The sequence below is a fragment of the Streptopelia decaocto genome (assembly GCF_964273445.1).
Source record: "Streptopelia decaocto genome assembly, chromosome: 14".
NCBI classification, from domain to species: Eukaryota; Metazoa; Chordata; class Aves; order Columbiformes; family Columbidae; genus Streptopelia; species Streptopelia decaocto.
In genome coordinates, this window is record NC_138669.1 from 14902592 (window position 1) to 14914648 (window position 12057).

General features: G+C 59.5%; 1 protein-coding gene across 6 annotated transcripts in view; it reads right to left on the reverse strand.

Moving 5' to 3' along the window:
• EPB41L1 (erythrocyte membrane protein band 4.1 like 1) overlaps positions 1–12057 on the reverse strand; it is a 71097-nt gene that overhangs the window by 30792 nt on the left and 28248 nt on the right. For 5 of the 6 annotated variants that reach the window (XM_082065762.1, XM_082065760.1, XM_082065761.1 and 2 more), the window contains exon 3: positions 334–529. In XM_082065762.1, the coding sequence (XP_081921888.1) occupies positions 334–510 (177 nt within the window). In that variant the 5' untranslated portion in view covers positions 511–529. Of the gene's footprint in view, positions 1–333; positions 530–6976; positions 7058–12057 lie in introns of those variants that run through there. The other variant, XM_082065759.1, reaches the window with a different exon arrangement.

The window sequence follows — 12057 nt, forward strand, 5'->3', positions numbered from 1 at the left end:
GGGACACCTGCTTCCTCCCCGGGCCCTGGCCAGCAGCCATGGCAGCGCTGTTGCCAGCACAGCTGACACTTCAGGCTGCCGGACTGTTCCTTCTGTCTGTCCTGCCCACAAGGACCGCAGGCCGCTGGGCGGCAACCGGCAGAGCCCATCACTGCCCTGGTTGCAGGGGCTCCGCTCCAGGATGTTCCCCGGGAGCTGCCCACCTCGCCAGGCTCCCTGCAGCTCCCACGCTGCAGCAAGGACACAGCAACGGGCAGCAGAGAGCAGTGGCAAGTCCCCAGCTGTGCCTTCCTCTCTGCCACGTCTCACGACACTCAGCCATCACCAACTCACCGGCTCCGTATTTCGGGCATCGGACTGTGCCCCAGCCCTCTGGTTGGCCTCAGCGTCCCGGCCGGCGGGGCTGGCAGCTGCGGCGGTGGGACCGTGTGCGGCCGCCTCCAGCTGCTGCTGCGGAGCCTCCTCCTGCGCGTTCTTCACCTCCGAACCAGGGCCTGTCTCTGTCGTCATGGCCGCTGTTCACCTTGCTCTACGACATACAAGGAGAGACAGGAGGTGTCACCCAAGCATACGGGGATGGAGGATGCCAGCTGGGCAGCCAGGGATGCCCCAGCTGCATGGGCCAGTGTGGGACCTGCTGGGCTCTGCCCCACTGCCTGCATATGCAGATCTGCTGCCAGATACACAGCTCCCTGGCCACACCAGGGGGTGGCTTTGCAAAGGGCCAGTGGCACAGATTGTCAGGATTTCATACCAGTTGAACCAGATAAGAAACAGCAGTGGGGAGGGACAGCGGTGGCAGGGACCCCGTGCAGTCAGGGCACTGCACTCACAGCAGGGAGCAGCGCTGGTCACAGCCCCCCGAGCACCGGGGCCCTTGGTACCTTCACTAGTATTTTTTATGAGTGGAAGGGTTTATTCTGGCAGGAAAAACCAAGCTGTGAGTCAGGTCAAAGGCTGCACTGACAGGAAATTGCAAACGTGGACAACTGTACATATTGCATCTGGGATGGCTGTTTTTTCCCCCTCTGGATGTCCCAGCAGCAGCAGCACACTGGGTTCCCACGCTGGTGCGGCCGGACCCTGCGCAGCAGCAGAACAAAACCTGCCTCCAGCTCCGCTGCCTGTCCTGTGCAAGGCGCAGAAACAAACCTTGGGTTCAGAACAGGGGAGGGGAAGGCGCTCTCTGTGCCGGGCTGCTCAGTAACATGCTTTGCAACCTTTCTGGTTTTGAAACCTTTATGCTAATGCTGTGTGGGGCTGGCAGGGCTCCTGGGACGGTCCACGCGCACACAAGTCATTGAGCAGTGTTTGTGACTGTCACCCACCCACCACTCGGGCTGCTCAGGCCCATCACTGGGCTCCAGTTGCACGGGATCAGCTGGGATCGCTGGCGCCAGAGCATCTGAGGGCTGCGGCTGGATGAGCTGGCCCTGTTGACAGCATCTGCCCATAGTCGCAACACCCACCTTGCTCACACAGAAGCCACATAAGCAGCCCTGAGTAATGCCTGCAACACCAGAAAAACTGCACTTCTACGGAGTATGGAAGCCCATACAGGATATTTCTGATCCCCATTTCTGGAATGACAGCCCACGTGGCATGGGCAAGGGGCTGGCTTCTCCCTGAGCTGCCAAATGGCTGGCGGCTTTGCCGCAGCCCTGGCACCACTAACAGAGGTTTGAGGTCGCAGCACAGCTCCAGGGCATGGACCTGACCTGGCTACCCTGGGGCTAGAGGAGTCATCACCTCCTATAAGTCCCAACTACCTAAAGACAGATATGGGAGAGCAAGAGCCCCATCAGGACTGTGACCTAAGGGAGGCAGGGAAAATCCACTTTTAGAATGACAGAATTATTCAGGTTGGAAGGGACCTTCAAAGACCACCTAGTCCAAGCCTTACTCAATCAGGTTGCACAAAGCCCCATCCAACCTGACCTTGAACATTTCCAGGGATGAGATATCCACAGCTCCTCTGGGTAGACTGGGTCACTGTCTCACTATCTTTATCACAAAACATTTCTTCCTTATGTCCAGCCTAACCCTACCCTCTTTCGGTTTAAAACCATTGCCCCTGATCTGGTCACTACAGGCCTTGGTAAAAAGTCTTTCTCCACCTTTCTTATGGGCCCCCTTTAAGTCTGGAAAGGCCGCACTAAGGTCTCCCCGGAGCTTCTCTTCTCCAGCTGAACAGCCCAGCTCTCTCACCTGTCCCCCAGCAGAGCTGTTCCAGCCTCGGATCATTCCTGTGGCTCCTCTGGCCCCGCTCCAGCAGCTCCATGTGTGTCCTGTGCTGAGGACCAGAGCTGGACCAGCACCACAGGGGGGTCTCACAGAGGGGGGCAGAGGGGCAGGATCCCCCCAAACCTGCTGTCCATGAGGCTGGGGATGCTGCCCAGGATACAATTCACCTTCTGGGCTGCAAACGCACATTGCCAGCTCATGTCCAGATTTTCATCCACCGGTGTCCCCAAGCCTTTCTCTGCAGGGCTGCTCCTAACACATCCATCCCCGGGTCTTTGCTGGCACTGCCCCAACGCAGGTGCAGGACCTTGCACTTGCCCTTTTTGAACCTCATGAGGTTCAGATGGACTCACCCCTCCAGCCTGACAAGGTCTCTTGCTGGATCCCGTCCCTCTGGCACGTCAACTGCACCACTTGGCTGAGTGTCATCTGCAAATGTGCTGACTTCCTTTTACAAAGAAAACGTATCTCACACCGCAGCTCATGTCCCACCTATGCCGGTGTCCTCAGTGCAACAGGGAGATGTGAAACCTTACCCAGAAAAACTGCGAAAACTGGATCCCAGGGGTGGGAGGGGACAGAGAGGAGACAAGAGATGGGACAGACAGAGAAGACAGAGCGAGTGAGCCCGCTGAGCCTCCCACAGCCGGGCCCAGCCTGCCCGGATCAGCGCCCGCCCCGGCCCGCGGGCCGTGCTGGCTGTGAAGCGCCATGTGGGCACCGCAGAGGGACTTGGTTCAGCCAAAAGAGCCGGGATTTCACACCCTGCCCCAGGGCCACGCTCTCCTGGCCAGAACAGGCAGGACAACTTCTCCCAGCAGACCGCGGCGCTCAGGGGAGAGCACGACAAGATTTCAAAGGTCACCAGTGGTTTATTTTTTCCACAGCGGAAACAGGGCTGCTGCTTTTCCACTGCGAATTCAAGCGACTGCATACTCCCAGCTCCAGACCCCGTGCGCATCATTCCCAACCACTTCCGTTTGGTTCTCGGTGTGTGAATTTTTTCTCTAAAATCTGAAATCTCTAAAATGACAGCTGTCACTTTGGGGCAAAAACACACTGAGGTTTTCACTCTAGGTTTCTAAACTGTCTTCCAAACTATCTTTTCCCTGCACAAAGCAGCACTGATCCCTGACAAAATTATGGGGATTATTTAAGGATGGCAGGCTAGGCATTAATCCCATCTCTCCCAGCCAGCTCTACTCTTGCATATTAAGCTCCAGGTCAAACCTTGTGACGATGGGCAAGGAGCCTGATGCAGGGACCCTAACTTCCAGCTGAAACAGGTGAGAGCTGACACAGGAGTGCCGTGGTGGCAGAGCCCCAGCAAAGGGTCTGACGAGCCCCCAGGGGCCATCTCCCTGCTCCTGTCGTGGCCTGGCTTCTCCTGCCACTCTGTTTTGGGATCCCAGCCAGTGCCCCCTTTCCCTGCTCCCAGTATGACCCAGCCCCACCGCACGCTCGCTCTCCTGCCCCAGCACTGCCGGTCCCCACACCTCAGCAGGGAGACAGGGCTCAGCACAGAGAAAATCTGAGCATCGATGGGCCCTGTCCCAGCAAGGGCCCACTGAGCCCATCCCTTAGTTATTGCTCCTGCCCCAGCAGCATGGAACACGGAGGAGGAGGAACGAGCCTCTCCATGCTCCCAGGGCAGGACAGGCTTGGGGAGGAGCAGGAACCCCCTGGTCTCTTGGCTTGAAGCCGTACTGGGAAGGCTCCAGCCTCCCACGTGTAAATTCAAACTCACTGCCAGGGTAAAAAGGGTCCAGGAGATGCCTGGAATGAGATGGGGCTGGCAGGGAAGCCAGTGACGCCAGGGGTACAGCACCACTGCAGATGAGCACTGCAGATGCACACAGTCAGTGCAGGCGGGGGGCCGCGCTGGCACCGCCATGCTCCCCGGCACAGCCACAGCAGCCACATCCAGGAGCTAGTGGGGCGTTGGTGCCACATCCATATGGGCAGTGCTGCTACCTGGGGTTCTCTGCTCACAGTGGGGCTGAGCAGAGGCAGGAGCACGGGGCAGCACTCCCCCAGAGCTGCTCGCAGCAGCATGTGCAGCGGGGACGGAGCGCTCAGGGCTGGCTGGGCACCCAGGGGCGGCCTGAGCCTGGCAGCACCCAGCCCCTGGGGACGGTGGCACCCAGCACCCAGGGCTCAGGCCAGCAGTGCAATGCTGACACCCTCCACCGCAGCCTGGTCATCTGCAGGCCCAGCCCTGGGACAAGGCCACTGAGGCCAGCGCGATCGCCCACACCCCAACCGTTCCCTCTGCCAGGCTGGGGGTGCTGAGTGCCCTGGGCGGACCCGCAGCACCCCACAGGGACGGGGCAGCACCCCGCAGGGACCGGGGCAGCACCCCACAGGGACGGGGCAGCACCCCGCAGGGACGGGGCAGCACCCCGCAGGGACGGGGCAGCACCCCGCAGGGAAGCAGCCAGCACGACCTGTTTCAGCTCTGGCAGGGGGTTGGACTGGATGATCTTTCAAGGTCCCTTCCAATCCCTGACATCCTGGGATTCTGTGATCTCCCCCAGGACTAGATTTTCCTGTGGCCTTTCCTCCAGCACTCAAGAGCTTCCAAAGCAAGATGACGTTTATTATGGGAGCATCTCTGTGCCTTAAGCAGGAACTACTGCTGATTTAAAGGTGGAAAGTATACTTTTATACAGCGAGAAAGCAGCCAGCCGTGGGGAGCACTTGCCATCACACAGCAGTTTCCAGATGCAAAACTCAGCTCCTGCTGCCCCACCTTGCAGGACAGCCCCCCCCCAGACATGAGGGCCCATGGGCTGAGAAAGGACATGGCTACATGCTACCAAAGGGACAGTTTAATGGACACATCTGCCACCACAAACCTTTAGAAGAGGTTTAGACCACAACTGCGGCAAATTTGATTGAGATGGGTGGAAATGCTGTCCCAAATAATTTCATTTGTTTCTAAATATTACCCCCAGCAGGAGCAGTACTCAAGCCTGCAGGACAGGCAGCCTACCCAGGCTGTCCCAGCCCTTCCCAGCACCCAGCCTTGCTCATGTATGCTCCCCTGGGAGCGAAGCCGGGGCCAGCGCAGCTCCACGCCAAGGCTGGTAGCTGCCAAGGCAGCGGCTGCCAGCAGCAGGACCAGCGAGCACCATCACCCCAGACCCTCCCTCTGTGCTGGGCACTGGCTGAAGGACTTCTCCACAGCCACGGCCTCCAGTGCCACACGCTAAGCACAGCCCTGCTTTTCAGCAAGGGCTGGCTCGCTACTGCTGCAGCTAGACCCAAAATGGGCTGGGGGACACTCTCCTCAGGGCAGACATCAGGTGAAATGGTTGGAGCTGGCTGGAACTCCAGGCTATCGAAACAGGCTTGTGAGAAGGGTGACTGCAAGGAAAGCTTTAGCAGGATCAGAGGTAGACCTGCTTGTCATGCCTATAATCCCCTCCCATCATCTCCCCGCCCGCTCCTCCTTCCCTTGGTGTTTTCCTCTTCCCCCCCACTTCAAGCTGGAGTGGGGATTTCACGGCTTTCCCAGACACCCTGCCCCCGCACTTCCCCAGTACATCCCAACTCCAGCCTCCGCAGCACAGCCCTCCCTTAGCTTTTCCTTCCCTGCTACCTCCAAATGGTGTTACACCCGAGCATGCTTTTCCCCTTCCCCCTGCCCATTCACTGCCCATTCGCTCCCTGCTGCTGGGCTGGTTTTCAAGGCTGAGCATCCCCCTTTGCTCCTGGGTCCTGCTTTGCCTTCTCGCTCCCTGCTGAGGATGCTGCCCACGCATGATGCTGCAGAAGACACGGGCAGGCAGGAGTCTGCAAAGCCCCACGCTGAGTGCCTGAACAAGTCTCCATGGGTCCTAGTGCCACTGGGGTGCACAGAGCTGGGTAACAACCAAGCGCCTCCTTCGTTGTTACTGTGCTCAGCAGCTGCTGAGGGCCCCGTGGGACCGATCCTGGCAGCAAAGCCCACCCCCGCACTGCGGGACAGATGGCTGCCACGGAGACAGCCAGAGATGGGGAGCAAGCTGGGCACAGGGAGCACCCTGTGGGGGTGGCAGTGGCTGCGTGACACTGGGCAGGGGGTCCAGGCACTTGCCAGCCCCCAAGAATGACGGAGGAGCTCATCAAGGCTGTGGCAACCAGCAGCTCTGCAATGGGGCTGAGCTGGCGGGGGTCAGGCAGGACGAGAGCACAGGCAACGTAGGCAGTGCCTTGCAGCCATCCTGGAAACATGAGACAAGTCCCAGTGGGAAGTCCTGGGTATCCTTCCGGGACACCAAAACAATGAACAAGGAAAGTGGTCCCTGAAACCCCAGTGACACGCAGCACCCGAGCCCCGCTCTCACCCAGCCCTCACCCCTGGCACTGGGGGACACGCAAATCCCCAAACCGCTCCGCGGTGCAGGGGGCAGACTGGGGAGCCCTCCTGTGTTGTTCAGCAGCAACACCAAAAAAATCATATGAGCTGCCCTGTTTAGGGTAAAGGGGGAAGATCAGAAACACAGGGTGTCCCCAGCTCCTGGAGACCACAAACCGCTCCTCCTCACCAGGGCAGAGATCTGCACTGCCCCAAACTATTTATTCCCCAGCTGGAAAAGTGCCTCATCCCCTCCACCCGGGCTCCAGGACCCACATCCCACCCAGGCTGGTGCTCCCAGAGCACTTGCTGCCAGCTAAAGCCCAGAGCACCCTGTGGGCAGCCGGCAGCACCGCAGAGCATCCTCCTCCACGGCGGGGCCAGCCCTACCTTGGTGCCAGCTCCCCATGGCTCCAGCCCCGCTCGCCGCCGCCGCTCCGAGGCAGAGCGCTCTGCAGAGCCGCCTCCCCAGCCCCGCCGCCCCCACGCAGTGATTGATGTGCGCCGCAGCTGAGCCGGGATCCGGGCTGCCCTCCCACCCCAGCGCCAGGCTCCCCCCTCGCCGGGCTCCGCGCTCGCACTGCAGCCCATTGGTGTGGCGGGAGGTCCCACGTGGATGCTGGTGCCAGCCCCATCCGCCCCCTTGCCTGTAAACACCTGACTCATCCCAGGCCAGGCACGGGAGAGCTGGCGAAGGCTGCGACCCTGCCAGGATGCTGCCCCGCGCACGCACCGCTGGGGCGGGAAAGAGCTCAGCTCCTGCACTGGCTGCTCAGCAAGCAGCTGGACCCACTAGACATCTTCATCCCAAATTAATCTGGCATTTCACTGCATCACCTTTCTCCATGTCTTAATGGGTCCTAGGGCAGCAAACACTGCACCACTTCCAAAACACACCAGTGTCACTAGTCAGCTTGGAGATGTACCAGGAGAAAGAGCTGAGAAGAAGCCCTTTCTTTGTCCTTGTCCACAGAAAAGTTCAGAGCGGGACACCCAGAGCATCCCTGCCTACAGGGCACATGGCTCCTTGTCCCCTCCTTGTCCCCTGGGAGGGACAACACCACAGACCAAAGACTAGGGCTAGGTACCGCACCTCACGTGTGCCTTGTACCCCTGTAGCACAACAGCACAAAGCGCCCGTAAAGCACAGGGACGGATCCTGCCTTCAGCGAGCACAGGCAGGGGCACCCGCAGAGCAGCTGCAGGCTGGCAGCAGGTGCTGCCCACACCCCGTACCCGGGCAGCCCGGGGGTGCCCAGACAGGGCTGGCTGAGGCTGGGCAGGCAGGCGGGCAGCTTGCAGGCAGGGGCTAGGTAATATTTACCAGGTGTAGGCAGCCTGCCAGGTGAAGCAGTGTTCAGGCAGCGCTCAGCGGTTTGGGCATGTGCTGCTGAAAACTCCAGAGCATGCCAAGCCATCAGGAGCCCCAAGTGAAGAAGCACAAGCCAAGCAATGATTGGTGACTTGCTGTCAGGCTCCTGATACCAGGGTCCAGGTACCCACCCACGTGGTCCAGCCTCGCACAGGGACTTCTGGACGCTGGAGCGGGACAGCCTGGGGCAAGTCTCACTCAAGCGAAATACAAAAGCCTGTGGCAATAGAAAACCAGTCATCCCACACTTCCCAGCAAGCCCCCCTCTTCCATAATCTTTGCCTGGCCTGTTTGCACCCTAAGTGGACACTCTGGCAGCGCAATCCTCACAGGTTTAGCTGGGCCTGGGACCAGCCAGGCTCACAGCTTCTGTGGCTCCCGGTGGGGAGCAGCACAGACTCGGCAGCCCCATGCACAAGGGGGTCTCAGCCTGGGCAGCTTCAGTATCATCAGTGGCATTTCCAGTCTTGAACCCCCACCTCGCTCTCACCCTGGGGGGTTGCAGCCGCGGGGTGTGAAGCCAGTGGCCACCATTTCTCATCTCTCTGCACCCATCCCACTGTGGTCAGAGCTGGCATCACCAATCTCTAAGCACCCACAACTGTAAAACCTCCTTGTCTGCCACATGAACAAGGAGGAGGAGACACTCAAAGCAAAGGGAAGAGTCAGCCCAGAGCCAAGAGCGGAGACGAAACACAGACAGGAAAAGGAGGGGCAAAGGGAGAGACAGCGGCAGACAAAGACCCCCAAGACCCGAGCCATGTCTCAGATTGGACCTGACACAAGATGGGAAAGACCTAATCTACCATGTTCTGTGCAACTCCCCCAACTCAGCCAAACTCCCCTGCCCCGGGGAGCGCTGCCCGAAGCCGGAGGGAGGCAGTAGGAGCTGCCGCTGTGCCGCGCCTTCCTGCTCCAGTGGAACGAGCAAGCCAGCCGGGGGGGGATACAACGGCCACGGGACAGGCCCCCTCCCTGAGCAGCACTGAACCCCGTGAAACATCCCTGCACCAGCTCCACAGGGTACCCTAAGGAAAACAAGAGCAAAAAGGTCCTTCCCTCCAGCCCTGACACGATGCAACGATGCACCCAGCCGGAGGTGCTTGGGTGCAGGATGTGGGGCTGGAAGGAACACACTGTGTGCCCACTGCCCACTAACAGGGATGGAGATGCCTGTGGAAATGCTGTTCTCCCTGGCCCAAAAATCTGCAGGGTGCACAAGGCAGCAACAGCACAGCTTTCAAATGTGGTCCTGCCTTGGTCCCCATGGCATCAGTGCCTGCCCTGCACCCTGTCGAGGACCCCACTGCACCCTGCTGAACCCCACGCATGCTGCCCAGGCTGCCCAGAGGTGGCTGCTGCATGGAGCAGTTCTATCTATTATACAAGCTGATTGAAGGTTTCCTTCAATCACAGATTTAGCCTCTGATTCAAGCATCAAAATGTTTCTGACTAATTGGGTAGAAATTAAACTTGGGATGGGGGAGGAAGGACTGGCAAAGCCAATCCCTGCCCTGGAAATGCTGGAAAATCCATTTAAAAACTTCACCTAAACTTGCATTAAAAAAAAAAAAAAATAATAAAAGTACCTTTTGATGGGCACTATCACCCCGCACATCCCTCGCGTACCGAAGGCTCGCGGGGGACAACGCTCCCTGTGTTCAGCACACGCTCGTCTGCCCGCAGGGGTGGAGGGAGCGCTGGGTGCAGCCAGGGTGCCCGGCTGCTGTACCGCCCACCGGGAAGGGGCTGCCCAGCGCCTCGCAGTCCCGGCTGCAGAAAGGCCGCACAGCTTGGGGCCGCTGTGAAGGGCTGTCCAGAGCAGTGGAAACATGGTGCTGAGCCCCAGGCTGCACCAAGCCCACACTCTAGGCTGGCTCTCCAGCCCACAGGGGCATGATGGCTTTCCCTGTTTGGGAAGGGGACTGTGGGGACATGGAGGCTGCAGTGATCAGGAGACTTGCCAAGCAGTTCTGCAGCACCAGCCCCTTGCCTCATGCTGGAGCGAAAGCACTTTCCCCCTGTGCTGAGTTGCCCAGGGCTGCCGCACCATGAGGTTCATTCCATCCCCCCCTGCCCAAAGCCCCAACACTGAGGCAATGTGGCCCCCACCACGGCAGGAAGGTCAGGCAAGGAGGGGAGGGTGGCAGAGCTGTGCGACCACCTTGCTGCTGGGCGTTCTGCACACACTGCCAGTACCCTCCTCAGACTGGGAGCTTGCCCAGCTTCCGGCAGGGGAAACTGAGGCACACGTGGATTGATCACACAGCAGCCACAGTAATGCTCTCTCCCAGCCTCCCGCACTGGTGGGGATGTAGGCATTTGGGACTCGCCTCGTCCTGCAACCATTGCCCTGCCCAGAGCCTGTACCCAGCTGCCAGCTCAGCCCAGCCGACCCCCCAAGAGAGGCAGGGAAGGGTGGGCGTAGGAGAAAACGCAACATTAATCCTCAGAGTGCTTTAAATCCAGGTGAGGCGTAATCATTACTTGTAACCTCCAGCCATCAGGGGCACCTGCAGGCACTCCATGGCTGTCGCCCTGTGCAGGGACACCATACCCACACCTGCCCCTGCTGCCCTCCACAGCCTGAGCAGGAAGGAGGACTCGGGACAGGGGCCACAGTGCAGCATGCCTGCTTCATGCCCAAAACACCTGAATCACCTGTCCCTGTCAGTTAAGCTCTGTGCTCGTGTTAGCAAGAAAGAGTTGAGCACCTACCTCGTGGGTTAGAGGCTGAAGCGAGCACTGGAGGGGCTGTTATTAGAATATTTGTGGGGTTTAACCCGATTCCCTTGCTTTCGGGATGCCTAGCTCTTGCTTTCTGAATGCCTAAAGACACCAGCGCAGGCTTCACTCCGGTTTCTCCCCATCTGACCCTCTTCCAACCGCAAGGAACATATATCCAGGAGGGAGGAGCAACAGCACCCCTGTGGCTGCACAGGCATGAACCGTATTCCCACCAGTAACCGCAGATTGAAGCAGGATCAGGACCCTAAGAAACCACAGAACGTCACCAAATAAGACTAAATAACAAGAGCATGCAGAGCACAGCCCCCTGCCCACCTCAGGGTTCAACATGGTGCTAAGGAGCCGGACCAGGCCAGCGCCCAGGCAGCACGCAGCGGGGGAGCAGCCTGGCCGCGGCTGCAGGCGGCTCCAGTGAGGAGCGGCAGGGCAGAGCGAGAATCCTCTCCTGTGCACGGAAATATCCCCCCGCGGTGCCCACGGTGCAGTGGCTTTCTGGGCTGCTGCAGAGAAGGACATGCACCCTCTGTGGGCACCCAGGCACGGGAGAAAAGAGTTTTTCAGCTTTTTCCACAGCAAAGACAGCTCTGAGACCTTGAAGATCTTCAAGTCTTGCAGGCAATTATCAAAGGTAAGAGACAAATGTTTCAAAGGCCAGAAGGGATGGAAGAGGGATAACAGAGGGTGGAGAGAAGAAAAAGCAAGTCAGCTCAGAGCTGCAGTGGGGTGTGGAGCAGCACAGCAGCTTCTTTCATCAGCTCTGACCTTCCATCATGGGACACGGTGGGACACAGCAGGGACTCAGGCCATGTGGGCAGATCTGGGGCTACTGCAGAGAAAAAGAATGGTCGCAAGAAGAAGGTGCCTTGGTGCTGCCCCGGGCCTGCAGCTGCTCCGCGGGGAGCCCCCAGCCCAGCACGGACCCACGGCGCTGCCCACACCGGTCCTGCCGCCCCCACCACCCCAGAGGCGGGACACGCTGTGTCCGTGGGTCACCATGAGGCTGTGCTTGTCTGGGAAGCCTCCAGGGGCCTCCCACACCAGCCAGGCTCGCTCCCATCTGTCCTCACATTTTCCAGTTTGTCTGGGACAGTGTCCCAATGCCCGAGGTTCCCAAAGACCCCCACTGAGCACCCCCAGCCCTGATGCAAAGCTTGCCAGGAGATGTGCTGGATGGATCCAGGGCTCTGGCAGGCACCCACTGGAGGGAGCACCCAACTTCACTAGCCTGGGGCTTGGTTACATAGGGTGAGCCTCGAGGGCAAGGAGCAAAGCGGCCTCCAGCCCTCCCCACCTGGCACGAAGGAGACAGGGAGGGGACAGGCCACATCACCAAGCCTGGAGGAGGAGGAGT